Consider the following 27,689-nt stretch of genomic DNA (forward strand, 5'->3'; position numbering starts at 1 on the left):
TTATACGCCGATAAATACGGTATCTGGTATATTTCACAAATGGACAGTATAGTAAATAGTAAACCAATTTATATGATAAGTCCCTATGGCACCTGTTCTGCTCACCTTGTATCTGGATGTATAACTCGTCACTGCTCCTTGTTAATTTGTTTGTTGAAGACCTCACTTTACAGGAATAATTCCCAGAATGCTTTGTCTCAGCGGACCGGACTTCATATTGGTTAGATAAACTGAATTCCTGAACATTTTGTCTATCTCTGTAAAAAGCAAATTCCAGACCTGTATCAGGAATGAGTTTGCTGCGTATTGTGTGACAGGTCAGGGTCATATTGTCTCCTTCTGTCGTCTGATTTGGGGTCATTATCATTTCTGGTTGAGTGAAGGGCTCTGAAGGAGAGAATAAAAGAAACAAAAATAAAATAGTTGTAAAATATGACCTGTGTGAATGTGAAAAGCTCACTTACATGCTTTTGGGCAGGTGTGCCCAACCTTTTGAAGAGCAAGGACCACTTAAGCAACTTGGTAACCGGTCGTGGTGAGCGGAGCGGGCGGTTGACAGGTCCGTGTTCGCTCTGCATATGCAGAATGGACACAATCTGCTCCACTCTATGGGCCCTTCAGTCCGATCAGACAAAAGGGGATGGACCACCTTCTGTTTTTATGTCACCACTGTGCCCACATCAATTGTCCCCACTGTGCCCACATCAATTGTCCCCACTGTGCCCACATCAATTGTCCCCACTGTGCCCACATCAATTGTCCCCACTGTGCCCACATCAATTGTCCCCACTGTGCCCACATCAATTGTCCCCACTGTGCCCAAATCAATTGTCCCCACTGTGCCCACATCAATTGTCCCCACTGTGCCCACATCAATTGTCCCCCACTGTGCCCACATCAATTGTCCCCACATCAATTGTCCCCACTGTGCCCTGTAAAATGCTGCCAGTCAGATTGCGCCCCCCCGCGCCCGGCACTGGCTCTGATAGGCACCTCCGCACAGCCAACCAGCTGTCCTTATTCAGATAATCAGCGCCCAATGTCCGGTTATCTGAATAGGCTGGCCACAATAACATACACTCATGCAATGCATGAGTGTATGTTATTTGCGCGGCGCTGCAAAACGAATTTTTAAAAGCCTTAAAGTGAACACAAGTCCATTTACATCTGCTGCTCCATAGAGGTGAATGGAGGGTCTGATTGGGTTGGACCAATCACGTGAAAGGGGCCTAAGGCTGCTTTCACACTGATTTTCTGCCGTTTACTCACAGCCTTGAAGGGTCTTGGACCCACAAAATGAATTGGATACTGTGATAGACTCACCGGGGACAGAGGATTTTGGAGGGGGCTGAATGCTAGCCTCTTGATTACCGACTATTGGCCCTGCCATTTGTGGGGGCTACAAGCATTTAGAAAGATATTCTGTTATGTAATGCAAAAGGACATTGTTAAAGGGGTTGTAAAGGTACAATTTTTTTTCCTAAATAGCTTCCTTTACCTTAGTGCAGTCCTCCTTCACTTACCTCATCCTTCCATTTTGCTTTTAAATGTCCTTTTTTCTTCTGAGAAATCCTCACTTCCTGTTCTTCTGTCTGTAACTCAACACCGTAATGTGAGGCTTTCTCCCTGGTGTGGAGAAAGGCTCTTGAGGGGGGAGGGGGCGAGCAGGAGTGTCGGGACCCTCTCTACTTTGCAGATAGAGAAAGGAGCTGTGTGTTAGTGGGCGTCCTGACACTCCTGCTCGCCCCCCCTCCCCCTCAAGAGGCTTTCCCCACACCAGGGAGAAAGCCTTGCATTACTATGTGTAGTTACAGACAGAAGAACAGGAAGTGAGGATTGCTCAGAAGAAATAAGGACATTTAAAGCAAAATGGAAGGATGAGGTAAGTGAAGGAGGACTGCACTAAGGTAAAGGAAGCTATTTAGGAAAAAAAAAATTGTACGTTTACAACCCCTTTAAGGAGGCCATGATGGTCTCTGCCAGTGTGGGATTAATAGCCGATGTATGTGAAAAGAATGCTGAGATCTAGAAAGCCCTGGGTCTCCCGTTGTCTCCTAGTCTGAGGGGTCTTAAACCCATTGTTGCTTGTGTTAATTAACTCTGCTATTGTGTGAAGGAGTTCTGTGTTGATATTTATGATACTGTGTATTGTAGTTAGGGAACTAGGAGACAACAAGGCTATGACTTGAAAGGTCATATCTCTGAGTCACCTAGTCTGGAAATGATGAGTTAATTGGCTCATGTCAATTTATGTTTCTGGTTACAGGTGTATTGTTAGAGTAATATGAGCAGGAGGGGGGAACCTCCTCTTCAAATGTATAAAAGACTGTATTCTCTGTTGTAATGTTGAGCGACCAAACGAGTACTGCCTAGTTTGTGGTTGTCAGCGGTTTGAAATATCTGATATCTATATTCAGATTAGGAGGAAGCGGTATATGACACCCTCACCAAGTATTTCACCATATCTATCAATTCTTGATTTATACTTACCATTTATTTCAATGTTAAGCTCTTTACTCCTCTTCACTATCATTCTGCCAGAAACTTCACAGTGATATTTCCCAGAATCCTCCAGTTTAGCGGACTGGAATCCATATTGGTCAGAGGATCCAAATCTCTGAACATTCTGTTCAGCTTTGTGGAAAGCAAACTGCAGTTGTGTCTCTGGTCTGTATTGAGACACATTCGTGTGACATGTCACCGTCACATTATCTCCTTCCATTACCGGAAATGGGGTCACCTTTATTTCTGGAGTTGTGAAGAGTTCTGTAAATTATAAATATCAAACAGTAAACTTCCATTATTTTAGCAGCACACAAAGGAATCACTACTGTAGGTTTTACAAGGTTCATCTGTGAATGGTCAAGATAGTCTGTACTTAATTAATTTAAAGTGGACCCACTCTCATCCTTTCTAAATTACTGCCATAGTGCTGATCTATAAGGATATAGATGCCTCCTGAATGTATCCTCACCTGTCAAATGTCTCCCCTCTGTCTGTTATGAGACCCAAAAAATGGCAGATTCTGTGGGTGGGTCTGTTGTTTGGAGCTCGTTGGGTGGAGTCGTGATGTCAGTAGACTCCCCGCCCACCTCTACACTCTTCTTGTCAACATGCATTTTCTCCTATGTATTTCTTACACTGAACTTCTGCTATGATCACTAACATCCAGTCAAAACCCAGAGAAGTCACCACATGATTTCAACATGTCCAATCATGCTGAAGTGTGGAGCAGCCAATCCTGGGAGGGCTGGAGGAGAAAGGGAGGAGGGGATGGGAAGTACACATAATGTCTCTCTTAGGCTTGTGCAAGAGATATGTAAATCACCCGTCACTCACAGCAAGGGGGAAGAACTGACTCCTATTTTACTGTGTGTCAGTTTTTATCTCACTGAAAATAGATAAGAGGATTGCTCAGAGCTGGACTAACTCTTCGTGGCAAGACTGGGCACAGATGACATTAAATCCTATACTGTACAAGGTGCAAGCCTTAATTAAAAAAATAAATAAATCGGGTTTACCTCCACTTTAATTTCCTCCGCATTTTTAAAATGTGATTTTGCTTTAAAGGTGGTGAACACATTTTTGCTCATAGCCATGGTGTCTATCAACGACATTGTGCAGTTGATAGACATCATGGGCCTAGAGTGCTAATATGTTCTTGGTAAGAACAGCAGTTACTTCCTGCAATCTACAGATTTTTTAATTTACTGAGCGGAAATAAAAGTATATCTTAAAGCTAAAATACAATTAAACATACTCCCCCCCCAGGAGTATTTGGTCCAGTGACGTAGGTTAATGGTGTAAGATTTACCGGTTCTGTGAACATAATAAGACTTTCACCTACAGTATAGCTGCCACCTTTTCCTTAAAGCGGAGGTTCACCCTAAAAAACATTTATGTACCATCCCATCCAGCATACTTGCGTCAGCTACAGTATGCTTTTCTTTTTTTTGCGCTGTATTTATCGTTTAATCCTTCAGTTTCGTTTCAGACTCCCGCGGGGAGTAGGCGTTCCTATGAAGAGGGGAACATGATTGATGTCCGGCTATGGCGCGTCACGCGTTCCGAAAATAGCCGGACTAGGTCTATACGCTATACAGTGCCTGCGCACGGACTAGGAGCTGACTGCGCAGGCGCCGTATACAGCCGAGTCCTATTTTGGCTATTTTCGGAACACGTGACGCGCCATAGCCGGACGTCAATCATGTCCCCCTCTTCATAGGAACGCCTACTTCCCACGGGAGTCTGAAAAGAAACTGAGGGATTAAACGGTAAATACAGCGCAAAAAAAAAACATACTGTAGCTGACGCAAGTATGCTGGACGGGATGGTATATAATTATTTTAGGGTGAACCGCTTTAAGACAAGTAGACATAATGGCACTTGGATGTCTCCAGAACTCAAGACACTTAGCTATATTTAGAGATCCAGAACTTTCCCCAGCAAACCTTCAAGACAAAGAGAGTTCATGTAAGATGGCTTCAAGGGGGAAACAACAACCAGCCTGTTGAATTTATTACATGCAACTACTGCTGGTGTCTGTAGCTGCTAGCAGTAATCATTGTGTTCTGATCGGCCAGGAAGGCTCCCTGCCAGTAGAACACAATAGTGCTGTGGGAGGGATTCCCCCATCAACACTGACTCTGGGGGGGAAAGAATTGCATAATCTATGGGCTGCTTAAGCTGGACTACAAGCAATTATGCAAATGCCTCCATAGTCATCATAGTAAATCTGTGATATTCAGTTGCTACTGTACTGTTCACATATCAAAAGAAGGTTTTTCATTTAGTATGATGCAGTTTGGTGCTGCAATTAAAAGGAAATGAAACTTCAGACTATTGTGGCACTGGCCAATTTTCACCAAGCTATACCTGATTTCCCTGTAATTATGAAGAAGACACCTTCCTATGGCTTTTGTGCTGCTTCTACTCCCCAGCCAATACAGGTTTAGTACCACATAATTAAAAGCATGTGCTGCTAATAAACCTGAAAAAAAAAAAAAAAAACGTATCTGTATATAACAACTGAGTGTACCATTAAAAGTAGTCATTCGTTTTGGAACCAGAAACAGAGCTGTGTGTCTCATTTGTCTGGGGAATTCCAATGGATCGTGTCTGCTGGATTGTTGGAGTGTCGGATAAGCTGTCTTGGGTTGGTGGAATGGAATACCGTAACGGCGTTAACCCCTGACCGTTACAGAGGGTATTTTGTTGCAGGGAGTCTATTGTTGCTTGGGAGAGGGTCTAAAACTTTTACTTTTTAAACTGAAATTAATTGGAGTGCAGTTGTAAGCCAAGTTCATTGACCAGAAAAATATTACATTTCAAAGCCAAGTATGCCAAAATATGCTGTTTTTAAGGCTGTTCCTGAAAATGATGCTGTTCTGTTAACCACTTTAACCCCCGGAGGATTTGGCTGCCAATTGACCGGGGCCACTTTTTGCGATTCGGCACTGCGTCGCTTTAACTGACAATTGCGCGGTCGTGCGACATGGCTTCCAAACAAAATTGGCGTCCTTTTTTCCCCATAAATAGAGCTTTCTTTTGGTGGTATTTGATCACCTCTGCGGTTTTTATTTTTTGCGCTATAAACAAAAATTTTGAAAAAAAAATGCAATATTTTTTAACTTTTTGCTATAATAAATATCCCCCAAAAATATATAAAAAACAATTTTTTTCCTCAGTTTAGGCCGATATGTATTCTTCTACATATTCGTGGTAAAAAAATTCACAATAAGCGTTTATATTGATTGGTTTGTGCAAAAGTGTCAAAACACAAGGATCAGCCGTTGTAGTTGATTAGCTGAAGGCCATGATCTACAAACGTTTTTGAACATTCATCCCTTCGATTTCTGTTGAATAGCACCCATATTTACCCGTGCACGAGAGCAGCTGCTTTCTCCTCTTCCTCCGTCCCCACTGGACAGATTGATAGCGAGAGTGCCCCCATAAGAAGAAGCTTCCTATGGGGACAATCACCGAAGAGGAGGAGCCAAGAGCACCAGCGAGGGACCAAAGAAGAGGAGGATCAGGAGTGCAATGTATGCTACCCCTGGTAGGGGAGGACTTTTTTTGGGAGCATTGAGGTATTTGCCCCTGGACCAGTACTGAGATTTTTTTGGACTGGTGCCCCTAAGTGAGGCCCCGTACACACGACCGAGTTTCTCGGCAGAATTCAGCCAGAAACCTGATCGGAGCCGTATTCTGCCGAGAAACCCTGGTGGTGTGTACACTTTTGGCCGAGGAAGCCGACGAGGATCTCGTTGGGCCAAATAGAGAACGTGTTCTCTATTTCCTCGTTGTTCAATGGGAAATTTCGGCTCGCCAAGATCCTCTGCGGCTTCACAAGGAACTCGACGAGCAAAAGGATGTGTTTTGCCCGTCGAGTTTCTCGGACGTGTGTACGGGGCCTGAAGATAACTTACATGCAAACATTGATCAGATTGGGAACTTGCCGTCAGTGACTCATTATGGCCATTAAATTGCTTTATGATCCCTGTTCATACCTGCGAAAACATCTTAAGAAAGGAAAGTCTTCCACCTTTGACTTCCTTTGTTGCTCTGAGATGTCAAGTGACTGAATGGCGAGGGTCACAAAGACACCTGATGCCCCATGGCACACTTTGCATGGTCCACTTTCTTTAGCCCACAGAAATCTGTCAGTAATATTAAAGGACCACTTAGCTGTGCTGACCCCCCCTATACCTCCCCAGGTCCTCAGTGCTCCCCTGTCCCCGGCAGTCCTCCCACCCTGTATAGTACAATACTAAATTATAGTAATAAATGATACAGATAGTGTGAGCACACAGTAAGAGATTTGATTAAAAACTTTAGCCTGTCTCTAAATGCTGCAATGTTTTTTTTCAATTCTATATTATAAAAATTTCTGTGTCACCTTCATTTTCCTGACTTCTCCTCAGGAGTACCGTATATACTCGAGTATAAGCCGACCCGAGTATAAGTCGAGGTACCTAATTTTACCACAAAAAACTGGGAAAACTTATTGACTCGAGTATAAGCCTAGGGTGAGAATGCAGCAGCTACTGTAAGCGGAAAAGAGAGTCAACAATGCCAATTTGCTCGCCTCATGGTACCCATTGCAACCTCCCTGTGCCCATTCCAACCTCACTGTGCCCAACCTCCCTGTGCCCATTGCAACCTCACTGTGCTCTTTTCAACCTCACTGTGCCCATTGCAATATCACTGTGCCCATTGCAACCTCACTGTGCCAACCTCACTGTGCCCATTGCAACCTCACTCTGCCAACCTCACTATGCCCATTGCAACCTCACTGTGCCCATTGCAACCTCACTGTGCCCATTTCAACCTCACTGTGCCCATTGCAACCTCACTGTGCCAACCTCACTGTGCCCATTGCAACCTCACTCTGCCAACCTCACTGTGCCCATTGCAACCTCACTCTGCCAACCTCACTGTGCCCATTGCAACCTCACTCTGCCAACCTCACTATGCCCATTGCAACCTCATTCTGCCTATTGCAACCTCACTGTGCCAACCTCACTGTGCCCATCCTCACTGTGCCCATTGCAGACTCACTGTGCCCAAGTCAGTGTACCTGAAATTATTGACAGGCTGCGGGAGTCCCTTCCGTGATAGGCATTTCTCAGCAGACACAGTTCTGTCTATCACAAACCTTCTCTCATCCTCGGACTCAATTTCCCAGCAGTCCCTGTGTTCAGTGTTCCACCAATCACAGATGTCTTTTCATCCTCGGATAAGAGGACGTCTGTGATTGGCGGAACACCAAACACAGTGTCTGCTGGGAAACTGAGTCTGAGGATGAGAGAACATTCGTGATAGGCGGAACTGTGTCTGCTGAGAAACGGCAACTTTTAAACAATGGACGCCCGCAGCCTGTCAAAAATTTCAGGTACACTGACTCGAGTATAAGCCGAGGGGGGTATTTTCAGCCTTAAAAAAAGGGCTGAAAAACTCGGGATATACTCGAGTATATACAGTATATTAAAAATCAAAGTAAGGAGCTAACCAAATTCAAAGCTAGAAGAGGAGATCTCTGGGAATAATTAACACTTGAAGAGGTCAAATCTGCACAACTCCACCCAAATCATGTTTCAGGACTTACCTTTCATAGGTATAGAAGCTTCTCCACTGTACCCAGAATACGGGATTTTTTTTGTACATTTATATCCTTTGGATCCTGCTAGGTTTATGTTATTAATATGTAACTCAGGGTCATATCTCCAAATCCTTATAACAACATTATCCTTGTAAAATATAGTCTGTCCTTCATCATATTCGGGATAATGGTGACATCTCAGAGTCACATCGTCACCTTCATGAACATGGAGAGGAGCCTGCAGGATCACATAGTCTGAAAAACAGAACCACAGACAACCTATTAGAGCAAAGATAACTAAAGAGTGTTCTACACCTTCATGCACCTCCCACCCTTTATATAAATCACCACCTCCCAGGGGATTCTTGTTCTACACACTTAATGCACGGCACACAATAAGAACATTGGCCTGGATTCAAGAAGCAATTGCGCCTGTGTAACCAAAGGTTACACAACGCAATTGCTTACTTGCCCCGGCGTAACGAATGCTCCTGATTCAGGAACCTCGTTACGCCGACTGCAGCCTAAGATATGCGCGGCATAAGGCTCTTATGCTCGCATATCTTAGGCTGCATTCTTGCGATGGCCGCTAGGTGGCGTTCCCGTTGTGCTCAGCGTATAGTATGCAAATTGCATACTAACGCAGATTCACAATGTTGCGCGAGCCCTGCGTACGCAATTTACGTCGTTTACGTACGGCGGTTTTTGCGTAAGGCTGCCCCTGCTATTAGCAGGGGCAGCCAATGTTACGTATACCCGTCGTTCCCGCGTCGCGAAATTTGAAAATTACGTAGTTTGCGTAAGTGAATCGTGAATGGCGCTGGACGCCATTCACGTTCACTTTGAAGCAAATGACGTCCTTGCGACGTCATTTGCCGCAATGCAAGTCGGGAAAGTTTCCCGACGGAGCTTGCGCTCTGCGATCGGCGCGGGAACGCGCCTAATTTAAATGATTCCCGCCCCCTACGGGATCATTTAAATTGCGCGCGCTTACGCCAGGCATTTTTCCGGCGCGCCCACGCAATTTACGGAGCTACTGCTCCGTGAATCAAGGGCAGCGCAGCAAATTTGCGGGGGCGCAGGGCAAAAACGTTGCCCTGCGCCTCCGTAAAAAATGCGCAATTCTACCTGAATCCAGCCCACTGTACGGAAAAACAAGCACAAACATTTTTTCTCGGATGATACCAGAAAAAATACGTACGGTAGAGTTTTCGTCCAAAATTGAAATTACAACACATCACTTTTTATTTTTATTCTGTTATATGAGAGTTTTCGTAACTTCCGTAACCTCTTTATTTTCGATATGAGACTAGCATGCAAAAAACAAACAAACAAAAAAAAACGGATGATCATTCATCCGATAATCTCATTGTGTGCACCAGACAGGACATCACCTTGTACCAGTCTTGCGCATGACAAGGCATAATGCTTTGCAAAGACTTTGCTAGACCAAGGGTAGAATTTTTGAATGTAGCGCACCCCAATAGAAGCTCCACATATATCAGAAGACTTAGGCCCAGATTCTCAAAGAAGTTACGCCGGTGTATCTCGAGATGCGCGGTGTAAGTGTATATATATACGCTGGCGTATCTATGCGCCGTAACTACAGAACCAGATACGCCTGAAAATAGGCTTCTTCCGACCGGCGTAACTTTTCTACACTGGCGTAGCGTGGGTGCATATTTACGCTGGATGCATCTGGCGCACCCATTGATTTCCTATGCAAATGAGGGAGATATGCCGATTCCCGAACGTACGTTTGTCCGGCGCAGGCTACGTGCGGTGCGCGTAAGCTGTACGTCCGGCCCAAACTTGCCCCTCATAAAGCAGGGGTAACTTTGCACCAGACGTGTGCAGGTCAGCTGGAGAGCAGCTTCAGCAGCACCGTTACAGACGAGCTGAGCAACCTGTCACGGAACCATGAACCAGACGTACAACAAGAGATAAGTGAAAATAAGAAGGCTTTATTGAAAATCAAGCTGTAAAGCAAAAGTCCAAACGGATGGTTAAACAGAGTCTTGCGAAGCCAGAGGTCAGGAACCAGAAGGGTAGTCGGACGAAGCCAGGATCAGGAACCAGCAGGGAAGTCAGACGAAGCCAGGATCAGGAACCAGCAGGGAAGTCAGACGAAGCCAGGATCAGGAACCAGCAGGGAAGTCAGACGAAGCCAGGATCGGAACCAGAAGCAGCAGCAGTCTTAGAAGCATGTGAACACAGGAGGACCAAGCAAGGAACTGAAGCCACAGAGCTCCTATATATGTGAGCCAGGCATCCAGCTCCTCCCAGTGGGAAGGAGGAGCCGCAGGGTGGGAGGCTACAAGAGTCCCAGAAACCAAGATGGCCGCCAGCACATGTCAAACGAAGGAGACAGGAGAGAGGTAAGACCATGACAGTACCTCCCCCTCAAGGGCCCCTCCTCCGCGGTGCAAAAAACGGTTTCTGAGGGAAACGTGCGTGGAAGGCTCGGAGCAAGGCAGGAGCATGGACATCTGCGGAGGGAACCCAGGAACGCTCCTCTGGACCGTAACCACGCCAGTGGACCAAAAACTGCACCCGACCGCGGACCAGGCGTGAGTCCAGGATATTGCTCACCTCATACTCCTCATGATTGCCCACTTGGACCGGACGAGGCCGAGGAACCGAGGAAGTGAAGCGATTGCACACCAGTGGCTTCAACAGGGAGACATGAAACACGTTGGAGATCCGCATGCCAGGAGGAAGCGCAAGGGCATAGGCTACCGGGTTTACCCTGCGAAGCACTCGGAAGGGACCAACAAAGCGAGGAGCCAGCTTGGGAGTGGGCACTCGAAGGTTGAGATTGCGAGTGGACAACCATACACGGTCTCCGACCTGGTAGGAAGGAGCAGGCGCTCGTCTGCGATCAGCCTGGAGTTTCTGGCGCTGCGCAGAGACCTCAAGGGACTTCTGGATCTGTACCCAAGAGGCGCGTAGGACGGAAAGGTGATCCTCCACAGCCGGAATATCCTGGGGAGAGAATGCCTCCGGTAACATGGCAGGTTGGAACCCATAATTGGCCATGAAGGGAGACGTCCCAGAAGAAGAGTTCACCGCCGTGTTCCTGGCAAACTCAGCCCAAGGCAGGAGGTCAACCCAATTGTCCTGGTGATCGGAGACATAGCAACGAAGGAATTGCTCCAAGGCCTGATTGGATCGTTCTGCGGCCCCATTGGACTGAGGGTGGTAGGCCGAGGAGAAGGAGAGACGAATCCCCAACTGGGAGCAAAAGGCGCGCCAGAACCTGGACACAAACTGACTCCCCCGATCCGACACTATCTCCTTGGGCAAACCGTGCAACCGGAAGACCTCCCAGGCAAAAATCGTGGCCAATTCTTGTGCAGAGGGTAACTTCTTGAGAGGAACACAGTGGCACATTTTGGAAAACCGATCCACAATCATGAGAATGACCGTATGGCCTCGGGATGCAGGGAGATCCACAATGAAATCCATCCCCAGGTGTGACCATGGGCGCTCCCCGGTGGCTATGGGTTGCAGCAGGCCCAACGGAAGGTGCCGAGGGGACTTACTCTGGGCACAAACGGAGCATGCCGCTACATATGCGGCGATGTCGGAACGTAGGGAAGGCCACCAGAACAGACGTGAAACAGCCCAGGACAGCTGATTCTTACCAGGATGCCCCGCGGTCTTGGAGTTATGGTAGGTTCGCAACAACCGAGTGCGCAACTCCTCAGGCACAAAACATCTGCCGTTGGGTCTCCCAGAGGGAGCACCAGATTGAGCCGCCAAAATCTGCTCACCAAGGGGAGAGGTCAGGCTGGTGCGAATGGCGGCCAGGATCTGATTCGAAGGTATGACCGAAGTCGGTATAGATTCCTCCCTGGACAGCTCGGAGTACTGCCGTGATAAGGCATCCGCCCTGATGTTCTTGGAACCGGGTAGGTAGGAGACCACGTAATTAAAACGTGACAAGAACAGAGCCCATCTGGCCTGACGTGGTGTCAATCTCTTGGCCTCAGAAAGGTAGGTCAGATTCTTGTGGTCCGTCAGGATGAGAACCGGAACCACGGAGCCCTCGAGCAAGTGCCTCCACTCTTTGAGAGCCTGCACTATGGCCAATAACTCCCTGTCACCAATCTGATAGTTGCACTCCGCGGGTGACAGTTTCCGGGAGTAAAACCCACAAGGAAGCAGCGGACCCTCTGGTGTTCTACGCTGAGACAGAAGGGCGCCTACTCCCGTCTCAGATGCGTCCACCTCGAGGACAAAGGGCAACCCAGGGTTGGGATGAGACAGAATCGGAGCCGACACAAAGGCGGATTTTAGGGCCTCAAAAGCCCGGATGGCCTCGAGCGGCCAGACCTAGGAATTACTGCCCTTCCTGGTCAGATCCGTGAGAGGCTTGGCCAGCATGGAGAAGTCCCTGATGAACTTCCGATAATAATTGGCGAAGCCCAAAAAGCGCTGCAAGGAACGAAGACCACTGGGCTGAGGCCACTGTAAGACAGCCGAAACCTTCTCAGGGTCCATGGAGAACCCCTCAGCGGAAATGATGTAACCTAAGAAGGTTACCTGGGATCGGTGAAATTCGCATTTCTCAAGCTTACCGAACAGCTTGTTCTCTCGTAACCGTTGCAACACTCGCTTGACATCCAGAATGTGGGCCTCCATGGATTCAGAGTATACCAAGATGTCATCCAAATAGACCACCACACACTGCTGCAACAGGTCACGGAAAACATCGTTGATGAACTCCTGAAAGACTGCGGGCGCATTGCACAACCCAAAGGGCATAACCAAGGATTCATAATGACCGGTCCTGGTGTTAAACGCGGTCTTCCACTCATCGCCCGCCTTGATCCTTACCAGGTTATATGCCGCCCTCAAGTCGAGTTTGGTAAAGACCGTGGCCCCCTTAAGGCGATCGAACAGCTCGGAAATCAAGGGTATCGGGTAAGCGTTCTTGATCGTGATGCGATTAAGGCCCCTGTAATCGATGCAAGGCCTCAACTCACCGCCCTTCTTTTTCACAAAGAAAAATCCAGCCCCTGCCGGGGACGAGGATTTGCGAATGTGACCACGGGACAGCGCCTCCATCACGTACTCCTCCATGGCCTCATTCTCCGCAACCGACAGTGGATAGACCCTGCCGCGAGGAGGAACGGCACCAGGTTGTAACTCTATGGCACAATCGTATGGGCGGTGCGGAGGTAGGGCAACTGCGTGCACCTTATCGAATACATCCCGGTACTCCTCGTATTCAGGAGGCAACAGAGAGTCCGAGGAAGTACACAGCAACTTGACAGGCCCATGGATGCAACTAGCCCCACACTGTGGTGACCATGAGAGGATCTCGGCCGATCTCCAGTCAAAAGTTGGATTATGCTTCTGGAGCCAGGGGTACCCCAAGACCACCGAGTAGTGTGGAGACGAAATAACCTGGAAGCAGACTGACTCTCTGTGAACGGCACCAATGGCTATCCCCACTGGAAGGGTCTCATGAGTCACGTGTGACGGCTGGAGGGGTCTGCCGTCTATCGCCTCTAGAGCCAGCGGGGAACCTCGAGCCTGCAGAGGAATGGAATTGGCGGCAGCGAACTCACTATCAATGAAAAAACCACCAGCACCAGAGTCCACCAACGCCTGGGTCGTCACCGAGCCCCCGACCCAGGAGAGGACAACAGTGATCAGTGGTTTATCAACACGGGAAACCGGGGACGAGGAGACTCCACCCAAGATCTGCCCCCGACAGGATCTCAGGTGCGAGCGTTTCCCGGACGGTTCGGACATGCCAACCGAAAATGCCCACCGAGACCACAGTACGTGCATCGGCCCTCGCGTCTCCGGAGTACCCTCTCCCCCTCGGACAGGCGAGCAAACCCCAGCTGCATGGGTTCACCCCCAGACAAGTCAACCCCAGGAGGCGTGGGAGGAGAGGGAGGCACGGGTGGGACAGCAAACGTAGGCGCCAAACTGTTAGGAGGCCTCCGCAGGCTCTCCTTAAAGGAAGGTCTCTCCCTGAGTCTGGTGTCAATCAAAATCAGGAAAGAAATAAGAGCCTCGAGCTCCACTGGTAGGTCCTTAGCTGCAACCTCATCCTTCAAGGCATCCGAGAGACCATGAGAGAAAGCAGCGACCAGAGCCTCATTATTCCAGCCCACCTCTGCTGCCAGGGTACGAAACTCAATGGCGTATTCGGCTACTGATCGTGAACCCTGTCTGACGGACATAAGGAGCTTCGCAGCAGAGGCGGCGCGAGCCGGCACATCGAATACCTTCCGAAGAGAAGCAACAAAACCGGAAAACTCGGCAACCACCGGATTGTTGTTCTCCCATAAAGGGCTGGCCCAGGCCAAGGCCTTGTCCGAGAGCAGCGAGATCAAGAAGCCCACCTTTGATCTCTCAGTGGGAAAGGCATGTGGCAGCAACTCGAAATAAATGCCCACTTGGTTAAGGAAACCTCGGCACTGAGTTGGCTCTCCCCCAAATCGCTGTGGAAGGGGGGCAGAACCGGTCATACCCCGAAACACCGCAGGCGCAACAACAGGTGTCGGGGTAGACTCTGGCGCAACAACCGGAGCGGCAGTAGGAGCGGGCCCAGGAGCGACAACCGACCCATCGGCAACGGGAGTGAAATGAGCCGTGCGTTCAAGCAGGGTTTGCAACGCCACGGCGAACTGACCCAACAGGTAATCCTGCTGATCAAGTCTGGGAACCAGCGTGGGTAGCGAGGATGGCCCTGTACCGTCAAAATTCATGGCTTGGTCCTAATGTCACGGAACCATGAACCAGACGTACAACAAGAGATAAGTGAAAATAAGAAGGCTTTATTGAAAATCAAGCTGTAAAGCAAAAGTCCAAACGGATGGTTAAACAGAGTCTTGCGAAGCCAGAGGTCAGGAACCAGAAGGGTAGTCGGACGAAGCCAGGATCAGGAACCAGCAGGGAAGTCAGACGAAGCCAGGATCAGGAACCAGCAGGGAAGTCAGACGAAGCCAGGATCAGGAACCAGCAGGGAAGTCAGACGAAGCCAGGATCGGAACCAGAAGCAGCAGCAGTCTTAGAAGCATGTGAACACAGGAGGACCAAGCAAGGAACTGAAGCCACAGAGCTCCTATATATGTGAGCCAGGCATCCAGCTCCTCCCAGTGGGAAGGAGGAGCCGCAGGGTGGGAGGCTACAAGAGTCCCAGAAACCAAGATGGCCGCCAGCACATGTCAAACGAAGGAGACAGGAGAGAGGTAAGACCATGACACAACCACACTTGCAGGACAACACATCTGTATGCCAACATGCCAGGGGCAAGCATGGTCATAGCACTACTAGTGTGTGCCCAGGCGCGTAGAAGGAGGAGGGCATGGGAGAGGATAAACCGAACGCGCATGAACGTCTTTGGCATGGGGGATTTGGAGGTGTATCGCATCTTCAGATTCAACACTGATGCCATCCTGGAACTAGTCACAACCCTACATGATGACATCACCAGCCAGACACACCGCTCACATGCAGTGCAGCCACTGGTCAAGGTACTGGCAACACTGCATTTCCTCGCCAGTGGATCATTCCAGTGTACAAGTGAAGTCGTGTCTGGGATGTCACAAACCAGCATGAGCAGATGTGTGCACCAGGTTGTCCCCGCAATCCTCAGACGCATGTCCCACCACATCATCAGACCCACCCAGGAGCACCTGCGGCTGAAGGCAATGGCGGATTTTGTCTGAATTGCCAGATTCCCACGCACCGTGGGGGCCATTGATTGCACACATGTGGCACTACGGCCCCCCCGTGACACAGCACATATTCTGCAATCGTAAGCATTGGCATTCCATCAACGTACAGGTGATAGTCTATGCCCAAGGCCTCATATGGCACGTCCGTGCCAAACACCCAGGGTCCAGCCACGACAGCTACATATACCGTCAAAGCACCATCCCAACAGAATTCGAACAGAACGTGTACGGGGACAGCTGGCTGGTTGGTGAGTGACATGGGTGTCAGGCATGACTGTCCGACCCCATGATGCAGACATCACGAGGGGCACATGCACGACTAACATCCTCCTGTCTTTTCCCTTCCAGGTGACTCTGCATATGCACTTGGACCCCATCTCATGACTCCATTCCGGAATCCCGAAACCACAGGAGAGCAAAACTACAATGCTGCACACATACGTACCCGTGCAATGGTGGAACGCACATTTGGCATCCTGAAGTCCCATTTCCGATGCCTGGATAAGTCCGGGGGGACCCTGTTGTATTCCCCAAACTTTGTGTGCCAGATCATCGGTGCATGTTGCATTCTGCACAACTTTGCGGAGAGAAAGGGCCTGGAAATTGACATACATGATGACCTGACCCCCGAACCAGACATTCCCCCCCTGCCCGAGGGTACCCCGTCTGCTGAGGGAACAGCAGTCAGAAGTTGTCTCCTGGAACGTATCTTTGCACGTTAAACACACACATTCATCATGGTACAAGGAGAATGCACACATGCACACCACTGTGGTCTCTAGCACACACACCCAACATCCACATCACATTGGATTAGCCCAAGTCCAACATGCAGGACTTGGGAGCAGCAACGCCCCGTCAAGGCTCCAATTATGTTGCTGACCATTCATACCACATTCACACACCATTCACACTGTAATCTGCATGACTCACCGTGTGTAGTATTTCATAAAAAATAATAACACTCTTAACCAGAGCACCAAAAAAATATAAACACTCTTAACCAGAGCACCAAAAAAAAAAAAAACGCTCTTGACCAAAGCACAAAAAAAAGGCAAAGCCAAAATATTCAGTTGTCCTGGCTGCTGCCTCGGCCACGGCTCCGTAACTGCCTGGTTGAAGGCTCAGGTGGGGGGAGGGGCATCAGGTGGAGAAGCATCCATGGCTGGAGGCCTGCCCTCTAACGCCACGGCAATGCGGGTCAAGATGGTGTTTGTCTCTGACTGCACCTGCCGCGACAGTCTCCCCTCCGCCTCAATGGCAGCTGTGTGCACCTCTGCCACGAGGGTAGTCGTTGTTGCCTGCAGCTCACCCAGGCAGGTGATGACAGCTGCTGTGTTGCCAGCCACATCATGCAGCCCATCATTGATGTGACCCGTGGAGGCCAGACTGTCGGCCACTCGGCCAGACTGTCGGCCACTCGGCCAGACTGTTGGCCACTCGCCTCATTTCCTGGGCCATCTCACCCATATGGCAGGTCTGAGCGTCCTGGGCACCGGTCAGATTCTCAGGCAGGAAGTCCGGAACACCCCTGGTCTTCCTGGTTGCCTACCTGGGGTTAGGAGAGGCTTGAGGCCTGGCATAGGGGGAGAGACTTGAGGGAGTGGGTGGGTTGGGGATGGATCCAGAGGGGCTGGATGATCGGAGACTTAACGTCCGGGATGGACCAGCCAATAGGGAGGACTCCTCAAGATATAGGGATACCTCCTCACCCAGATGTTCTGCATACTCCTCAATCACCTCTTCACTGGAGGTCTCGGCACCACTCCCCTCCACCAATGCCTCTTGGCTTCCCAGGGGGTCAGGGGCAGGATCATCAGGGGATGATGGCGTGGGACGGGCAGAGGCACCAGATGGCCCAGCTCCCTCCTGGACATCTGCGGATTACACAAAACATTCACATGTTGGTGGACCCCCTCACATGCTACACACCAGATAGGAGAAAAAACACACTTACCTGTCCTCAAGGGCGGCTCAACTGAGTCGTAGCCCTCAACTCCCTCCACTTGCTCCCTCAAGGCAGCGGGCACCCACCTGTTCATCAGGAGTCAGCCGAATACGAGAGGCTGGTCCACCTCCACCTATTAGCATGGCTCACACCCACTTCCACATACGCCGACTTGCGCCTGAGAAACCCAGCGCAGATGTGAGAGGAAGTGCTTTGTGAATCCAGTGCTTGCCTCTCTGCGCTGTGTCGGCGTAGCGTAAAAGATATACGCTACGGCGGCATAAATATGCGCCGATGTCTGTGAATCCGGGCCATCATGTTTTACAGGCCAGGAGGGATTCCACAATCAACAATGACTGTGTTGACAGGAAAACTGAGCGATATTTGTGGTTACAGGAAAGAAAATTTAATAATCTATGGCCTCCCTAGGTAAACCACTAAATGGAGGGACCTTTATTAATATTTTATGGACCTATGTGTAATCTTATGGCGAGTAAAACCCTGTAATTACTTACCATTACTGACATCCAGTCTGGCAGGGTCACTTATTTCCGTTTTGGAGCCTTTACATCGGTAATTCCCACTGTTACCTGTTCTTGCGTCTCTAATAACAATGCTTTGTCCTGTGGTGTGTATCAGATTATTATCCTTGTACCAGGAGTAGATCATATTTCCTGGAATAGGTGACCTCACATTACAGGTCATTGTTAGAGACTCAGTTGTGAAGATCTTGTCCCAGTTTGGGTTGAAAGTCACCACGGGTCTCACTGAAGATCCTACAAAATAGAACATTATACATGACAATTATTAGTCACAACTGAAAAAAAAAAAATCAGAGGATAAAATCTCTTTGTTGCCTATGACTTTCTGCACTGGTAACCCTGGGTTCTATTAGTCTACCCTTGTGCTACATTGCTTCCTTAACCACTTCCAGCCCAAGGACGTCATATGACGTCCTGGACTTTCAGTGGGGATATCTGAAAGATGCCTGCAGCTACAGGCATCATTCAGATATCCATCTCTTCAGCCGACAAATCCCTGCACCATAAGAAAGATCATAGCGGCGGTTCTGCCGCTTGATCGTTCTTATAGGCGGCGGGAGGGGATGCCCCCCCCTCCCGCCGCCATCCGGTGCTTCTCCGGGCTCTCCTTTGCCATCGGAGACTTGGAGAAACGATCCACCGGCGTCCGATGGAAACCATAGAGTAGACTGGTGACCAGATGGTCACCAGTCATCTCTATGATCGTCGGAGGCCCGTACCCCTATCCATTCACCCCAAAAAAAATCAAAAATAAGAAAAGACAGGCAGTTTTTGACAATTCCTTAATTTAAAAGATAAAAAAAAATATGTTCTCTGATATAGCTTCATCGTCAATCATGATGAAGGCTTTCCACGGAATGCCGGCTCTGCCGATTGACAGTTCTTAAATAGGTAAGGGCTCCCTTGTGATGTCACCGAACAAGCATTCTTCTGAGCACCCCAGCTAACAGGCAATGTTCGGGCTGACCCTTTGCTCGGCTCAAACTGTTTGCCCAACTCTAATTATAATTTACTATACCCAAAACCAAGCCAAAGATATGTTAAATATTAATTGTATCAGCACAGAGTTGTCCTGCGTATACTTCTAAGATATACTGTACAATGCCACATCCTATCAATTTGGACCATACAAATGGAATAGAAAGCTTGGACTTTTTAGGCACAACCAAACAGGTTATAGATATAAAAAATATTTAATTATACACATAAAGAATATGTTAAAAAACATCCACATTGAGAAGTCAATGATTCAAAAAAAGTACACAATTGATATTGTACATAACCAATGGATAACTATATGGAAACGTGGAGATGAATAACAATCATTTCACGATAATATCAAATCCAGAAGTGAGGTTATGTTCCAAAGATCTGTTAAAATCATTATCCAGTCACCAGCATGAAATATGACAAATGTACATTAACCACTAGCTGACGGCCGTACGACTTTGTACGGCCTCAGCGCGGCTCCCAATCTCTAACAGGCCGTGTTTTTACGGCCTCTCCTTTACACGTTCCCCGCGCGCGCTCCCGAGCGCGCGGCGGGGAACTTCTGTACTGGCCGTGTCCCTTGGACACAGCCAGTCACAGATCGCCGTGAACGGCCAATCGGAGCGGCCGTTTCCTAGGCGATCTGTGCGGCCAATGAGAGATGATCTCATATGTTTACATATGAGATCATCTCTCATTCCCGGCTCTCGCAGACAGCGGTGCTGTCAGGGGAGAGAGGAGACGGATCTGTGTCTCTTGTACATAGAGACATAGATCGGTCACCCCCCCCAGTCACCCCCCCTCCCCCACAGTTAGAACACTAATTAGGGTACACATTTAACCCCTTCCTCACCCCCTAGTGTTAACCCCTTCCCTGCCAGTCACATTTATACAGTAATTAGTGCATATTTATAGCACTGATTGCAGTATAAATGTGAATGGCGCCAAAAATGTGTCAAAAGTGTCCGATGTGTCCGCCATAACGTTGCAGTCCCAATAAAAATCGCAGATCGCCGCCATTTCTAGTAAAAAAAAAGCATTTATACAGTAATTAGTGCATATTTATAGCACTGATTGCAGTATAAATGTGAATGGCGCCAAAAATGTGTCAAAAGTGTCCGATGTGTCCGCCATAACGTTGCAGTCCCAATAAAAATCGCAGATCGCCGCCATTTCTAGTAAAAAAAAAAATTATACAGTAATTAGTGCATATTTATAGCACTGATTGCAGTATAAATGTGAATGGCGCCAAAAATGTGTCAAAAGTGTCCGACGTGTCCGCCATAACGTCGCAGTCCCAATAAAAATCGCAGATCGCCGCCATTTCTAGTAAAAAAATAAAAAAAATAATAATAATAATTCTGTCCCTTATTTTGTAGGCGCTATAACTTTTGCGCAAACCAGTCGCTTATTGCGATTTTTTTTTTTTTTACTAAAAATATGTAGAATACGTATCGGCCTAGACTGAGGATTAAAAAAAAACGTAAAAAAAAAAATTGAGCTATTTATTATAGCAACAAAGTAAAAATATTTTATTTTTTTTCAAAATTGTCGCTCTATTTTTGTTTATAGCGCAAAAAATAAAAACCGCAGAGGTGATCAAATACCACCAAAAGAAAGCTCTATTTGTGGGGAAAAAAGGACGTTAATTTTGTTTGGGAGCCACGTCGCACGACCGCGCAATTGTCAGTTAAAGCGACGCAGTGCCGAATCGCAAAAAGTCCTCTGGTCAGGAAGGGGTTTAAGTGCCCAGTATGGAAGTGGTTAAGCTCAAGTTCCATTTGAAAACTTACATTTACAGATTAGATAAAACTACCAAAGAGTGATCATACAGTTGCAATATTTTAAATATGTTGATCCGTTATTTAATGATTGAAATATTTTATGTGATTAGAGCTTTGTCTTGCAAAGAAATATCACTTACCTGCTTTCTCCAAAAAAATCACTAAAAAGATAAAATAGAAAGTTTATATAACATTTTGTTTTATATTATAAATTAATACAAACACATTTTTTTTTTCATATTCTGTCTAAATCAGTTAACCATCCCCAAAATTACAAAAGCCCTTGAATGTCACCTCATTTAAGATTCTGCATTTTATTTTTAAATTAATATAATAATCAATACAAGAAAGCATAAATACTATAAATATGAATTAATGGTAAATATAGTATGTAATTATCATACTTGTTTAAAGTCCAATTCTAGAACAGATTTTATTTTAGTTTTGGCAATTTTGTCAGATTTTTATTGCTGTCTGTCCCAGTAACACACATACAGTAATAGCAGTAAATGCAATGGACTAGTGAATTATTCAGATACCACATCACCTGCAAATAATTATCTATCAGACAGACACTAATTTACATTTATTTCCAATTAAATTTCTCTTATTTGGGTTATTCTTTAAAATAATTATTGAAAGCTTTTTATGAGGTTGATACAAACTTGTGTATTAGGAGAAATATTAGGAAAAACATACATTACATAACCACTTCCCGATCGCCGCATGTACATATACGTCGGCAGAATGGCACGTACAGGCACATCGGCGTACCTGTACGTCCCTGCCTAGACGTGGGTCGGGGGTCCGATCGGGACATGCGGCGGTCGGATTCCCCCGGGGAGCGATCCGGGACGACGGCGCGGCTATTCGTTTATAGCCGCCCCCTCGCGATCGCTCCCCGGAGCTGAAGAACGGGGAGAGCCGTATGTAAACACGGCTTCCCCGTGCTTCACTGTGGCAGCTGCATCGATCGAGTGATCCCTTTTATAGGGAGACTCGATCGATGACGTCAGTCCTACAGCCACACCCCCCTACAGTTGTAAACACACACTAGGTGAACACTAACTCCTACAGCGCCCCCTGTGTTTAACTCCCAAACTGCAACTGTCATTTTCACAATAAACAATGCAATTTAAATGCATTTTTTACTGTGAAAATGACAATGGTCCCAAAAATGTGTCAAAATTGTCCGAAGTGTCCGCCATAATGTCGCAGTCACAAAAAAAATCGCTGATCGCCGCCATTAGTAGTAAAAAAAACTATCCCCTATTTTGTAAACACTATAAATTTTGCGCAAACCAATCGATAAAAGCTTATTGCGATTTTTTTTACCAAAAATAGGTAGAAGAATACGTATCGGCCTAAACTGAGGGAAAAAAAAAAATGTATATATGTTTTTGGGAGATATTTATTATAGCTCTATTTTTGTTTATAGCGCAAAAAATAAAAACCGCAGAGGTGATCAAATACCACCAAAAGAAAGCTCTATTTGTGGGGAAAAAAGGACGCCAATTTTATTTGGGAGCCACGTCGCACGACCGCGCAATTGTCTGTTAAAGCGACGCAGTGCCGAATTGTAAAAACCCCTTGGGTCAGTTAGCAGCATATTGGTCCGGTCCTTAAGTGGTTAAATGGCCTCATACGTATACCCTTAACCACAAACTAATCTGTAAACAGAGTTGTCTTTACAGCTCTGAACGTAAGTTTTCCATTCTGTGGAAACCAGTGAAGGAGTACAGGGAGTTTGTTCCTTTTCTTCGATGGAGGATTATTTGAGATTCCGGTTAATCTTTGAAATTTCTTCCTGTGTGGTCACAATTGCCAGGAAATGACTGTAGACATATTAACATAGATTCTAAACTTGATGTAATGCACAGCTTGATACCTAGGTGAGGAACTATAGCTAGCTGGTGTTTCATATGCCTGTAGCAGCCCCTGTTTGCTTTAGGCATGGGTAATTGATTGCCCCCAGGTCTTAGACCATGGTGCTATAGGTCCTGCACAGATGCCACTAAACAAAAGACATGGAAGGGGACCTGTAGACCTGAGGGCGATCAAGTAGTAGACAGCAGCTGGTAGCGAAATCCTGGTGTGGGCCAAGGTTAGGGCAGGGAGTGAGCAAAGACTGCCTCCTTTCCCAGTTGAAGCCTGCTTTAGGGTGAAACGCCGCGTAGGTTGGAGCTGTGTGTTTTTTCCAAAATGTTGCCATTACCTAGCCTGTCGGTTGCTACCGAGGCTAATTGGATTTTATGATATCGCTTATATATTTTTTTGCTTTTGTTTCTGTAAAACTTATCACCCTAAAAGTGTCAAAACTGATCTTTTTTACCAAGAAACATATTTTATTAAAGAGGTGTTTTTGCTGAAAAGTACTACACTATGAAGTCCTCTTCTTTTTTTACTTTATCTCTGCTACTTTTTTAAACATCCGGGGGAGAGCTGTGTATGCAGATTGTCCTACTACATAGGAGTGGATTAGAAACGCTGCTGCACCTGAGAAGCACAGAACGCCAGATCCCATCTACCTGCAGGAACTACAGCTCCCAGATCCGTGGTGATATGCTTAAAAGATCGTCTCTCTGGTAAGAGGCTTATCTGGCCGCTTTTTATCTCATTATCTACACTGCATGGATGTTCATATATTTCCATACTAAAGCAAGTTGATCGCTGTTGTCAAAACCAGGAATCAGGGCCGGCCCTATGATGGGACCGGGTGGTACCATGGGTACCAGGCAGCACTTTTAGGGAGGCAGCATACTGATGCCCACCAGCCCGTCCCGCCAGCTCCGCTACCCAAATAAAATTGATGTCCTTTTTTCCCCACAAATAGAGCTTTATTTTGGTGATATTTGATCACCTCTGCTGTTTTTATTTTTTGTGCTATAAATATATATATTTTTTAACTTTTTCCTATAATAAATATCCCCAAAATTTAGAAAAATAAACTATTTCTTCAGTTTAGGCCAATATGTATTCTTCTACATATTTTTGGTAAAAAAAAAAACACAATTAACGTACATTGATTAGTTTGCGCAAAAGACATTGTGGCCGCCGGCAATTCACAGGTCCCTTTATACTCCTGGATACATGTATAGAGCCATGGCAGGTCCTTTTATATGCCTATATGCATGTATAGAGCCATGACAGGCCCTCTTTATACATGTATAGAGCCATGACAGGCCCTCGTTATACTCCTTTATACATCTATAGAGCCATGACAGGCCCTCGTTATACTCCTTTATACATGTATAGAGCCATGACAGGCCCTCGTTATACTCCTTTATACATGTATAGAGCCATGACAGGTCCTCTTTATACTCCTTTATACATGTATAGAGCCATGACAGGTCCTCTTTATACTCCTATATACATGTATAGAGCAATGACAGGTCCTCTTTATACTCCTATACATGTATAGAGCAATGACAGGTCCTCTTTATACTCCTATACATGTATAGAGCAATGACAGGTCCTCCTTATACTCCTTTATACATGTATAGAGCCATGACGGGTCCCCTTTAGTTATCATGATATAAAATAATGAATGTGGGGGCCTTTTGGTTGGCTTGATTTTTTTTCTGGGGGGGGGCAGCATTTCATTCTTGGTCCCAGGCAGCACAATGTCTTGGGCCGGCACTGTCAGGAATGTTTTTTGTGGACTGTAATTGATTCCAGGCATTCAATACCACTATTTTACAAGCTTTGGACTGTTTCTTTTCACAGAAGTATTTGATATAGACTTTACTCATTTTTTTTTTTTTTACATATATGTTTGTGGGTTGCGCACAATTTTCACTGACATATACAATTTGCTTGCTGAATATTCCAGCAGACTTTATTATTGCAGCACCTTATTGAAAGTTTTTTCATCACAAACTTTTTCCTTCACTCATTGTTAGGCCCCATACACACGAGAGGATTTATCCGCGAATACGGTCCAGCGGAACGTTTCCGCGGATAAATCCTCTCGAGGATTTCAGCGGATTTCTCTGCGATGGAGTGTACTCACCATTGCATTGAAATCCGCGCCGAAATCCTCTGGCGATGACGTGTCGCGCCGTCGCCGCGATTATGACGCGGCGGCGTGCGCGACGCTGTCATATAAGGAATTCCACGCGGAATTCAAATAAACTGCAATACCGTGTGCGATACTCTGCAATACCCCAATAATCTGCAATACCCTGTGCGATACTCTGCAATACCCCAATACTCTGCAATACCCTGCGCGATACTCTGCAATACCCCAATACCCTGCGCCATACTCTGCAATACCCAAATACTCTGCAATACCCTGCGCAATACTCTGCAATACCCCCCATACTCTGCAATACCCTGTGCGATACTCTGCAATACCCCAATACTCTGCAATACCCAAATACTCTGCAATATCCATTTTTTTTAAAGCGCCCCTGTCCCCGTGTGCTCGCATGCAGAAGCGAACGCATACGTAAGTCCCGCCCACATATGAAAACGGTGTTCAAGCTACACATGTGAGGTATCTCTGCGAACGTTAGAGCGAGAGCAGTAATTTTGGCCCTAGACCTCCTCTGTAACTAAAAACATATAACCAATAAAAGTAATTAAAGCGTCGCCTATGAGGATTTTTAAGTAGCGAAGTTTGGCGCCATTTTATAAGTGTGCGCAATTTTGAAGTGTGACATGTTGGGTATCTATTTACTCGGCGTAACTTTATCTTTCACATTATGAAAAAAAATTGGGCTAATTTTACTGTTTTTCTTTTTTTTTTAAGCACAAAACATTTTTTTTAAAAACACGCGTTCAAAAAATTTCTGCGAAAAAAACATGCGAGATAAAAAGTTGTAACGGCCACCATTGTATTCTCTAGGGTCTTTGCTAAAAAAGCATATATAATGTTTTGGGGTTCTATGTAATTTACTAGCAAATAAATGATGATTTTTACATGTAGGAGAGAAACGTCAGAATTGGTCTGGGTGCTTTAGAACGCCTGATGGTGTTCCCTGCATGTCGGGCCTCTGTATGTGGCCAGGCTGTGTAAAAGTCTCACACATGTGGCATCGCCATACTCGGGAGGAATAGCAGAATGTGTTTTGGGGTGTAATTTGTGGTATGCATATGCTGTGTGTGAGAAATAACTTGCTAATATGACAGAAACTAGATTTTCTTTTTTTTTTTTTTACAGAATTTTCAGTCGTTTTTCTTTTATAGCGCAAAAAATAAAAAACCCAGAGGTGATCAAATACCACCAAAAGAAAGCTCTATTTGTGTGAAAAAAAGGACAAAAATTTCAAATGGGTACAATGTTGTATGACTGAGTAATTGTCATTCAAATTGTGTGAGCACCGAAAGCTGAAAATTGGTCTGGTGAGGAAGGGGGTTTAAGTGCCCAGTGGTCAAGAGGTTAAATACTTCTATGGCGCTTGGCCCATCATTAGCATGCCTCATTAGCATGACTCACGCCCACTTCCACCTACGACGGCTTACACCGAGGGAACCCAGCGCAGTTTGGGAGGCAAGTGCTTTGAGAATTCGGTGCTTGCCTCTCTGCGCAACATCGGCGTAGCATATATTAGATACGCTACGCCGGCATAAATATGCACCAATGTATGTGAATCCGGGCCTATATCTAAATCTCTCCAGTAACAACACAGCCAGATGGCTTCTAACTAGGGTTGTCCTGATACCGATACTAGTATCGGTATCGGGACCAATACTGAGCATTTGCGCGAGTCCTTGTACTCGCACAAATGCTCCGGATGCTTCACGATACTTTATTTTTTTAACTCTGAGTTGGGGGCGGAGAGCGGGCGGAGAGGGCGTTGGGAGCGGTCGGAGAGGAGGCGGAGAGGAGGCGGAGAGCAGAGCAGTCCTCGGGTATGTAAAACATGCCACTGGAGGAGAGCTGCTGCCGCCGTCTAGTTGTTCGGCGCTCAGGGAACATAACAGCTTTCATTTGAATAGCTGTGTGTTCCCCGCCACGCGTTGTCATATATAGCCCCTCCCCCTTGTCCGGGCACTTTGACAGACAGATCACCCGTCCCAGGATTGGAAATGCACCTGAGCACCCAACAACTAGACAGCGGGGGGAGACACAAGGCTGCATTTGGGGGGAGACACAATGCTGCATTTTGGGGACACATGGCTGCATTTTGGGACACATGGCTGCATTTAAAAAAAAAAAAAGTATCGGTAATCGGTATCGGCAAGTACATGAAAAAAAGTATTGCTACTTGTACTCGGTTCTAAATAAGTGATATCAGGACAACCCTACTTCTAACCCTTCCCATGTCTATGCAAAACTTAAAAAAAAAAAAAAAAAAAAATGTTGGCTTTAGATAAACTTTAAGATAATTCATCATTTTGGTGTCTTTTAGCTAAGCCTGCTTCCATTGTGTAGTTCAAATACTAGCAAAGATAAATAATTACTCATAACACCCAATTTAATTTTTCTTTAAAACATTTAGTGCATTCATAATGAGGATTAATGATTTGTTATGGGTTATGATACATTGCCCTATGGCTTTTGCCTAAAAAATGAAAACATCACTATTATAAGATCATAAATTTACTTTGTAATAGGAAAAAAATAAATGTAATTTACTTACAGATCAGCAGTGTGGAGAATTCTGGACTCAT

At 46.5% G+C, this 27,689-nt stretch overlaps 1 protein-coding gene across 1 annotated transcript; it reads right to left on the reverse strand.

Moving 5' to 3' along the window:
* LOC120920111 (high affinity immunoglobulin gamma Fc receptor I-like) lies at nucleotides 1–27,689 on the reverse strand. Its single transcript, XM_040332024.1, has 7 exons — nucleotides 27,659–27,689; nucleotides 21,212–21,232; nucleotides 18,271–18,531; nucleotides 8,108–8,356; nucleotides 2,491–2,766; nucleotides 106–387; nucleotides 1–23 (listed from the first exon to the last, which is right to left on the reverse strand). Exons 1-7 carry the CDS (start codon nucleotides 27,687–27,689, stop codon nucleotides 1–3), a joined length of 1,143 nt encoding a protein of 380 aa, XP_040187958.1.

The sequence above is a fragment of the Rana temporaria genome, chromosome 13 (assembly GCF_905171775.1).
Source record: "Rana temporaria chromosome 13, aRanTem1.1, whole genome shotgun sequence".
In the NCBI taxonomy this organism is placed as follows: domain Eukaryota; kingdom Metazoa; phylum Chordata; class Amphibia; order Anura; family Ranidae; genus Rana; species Rana temporaria.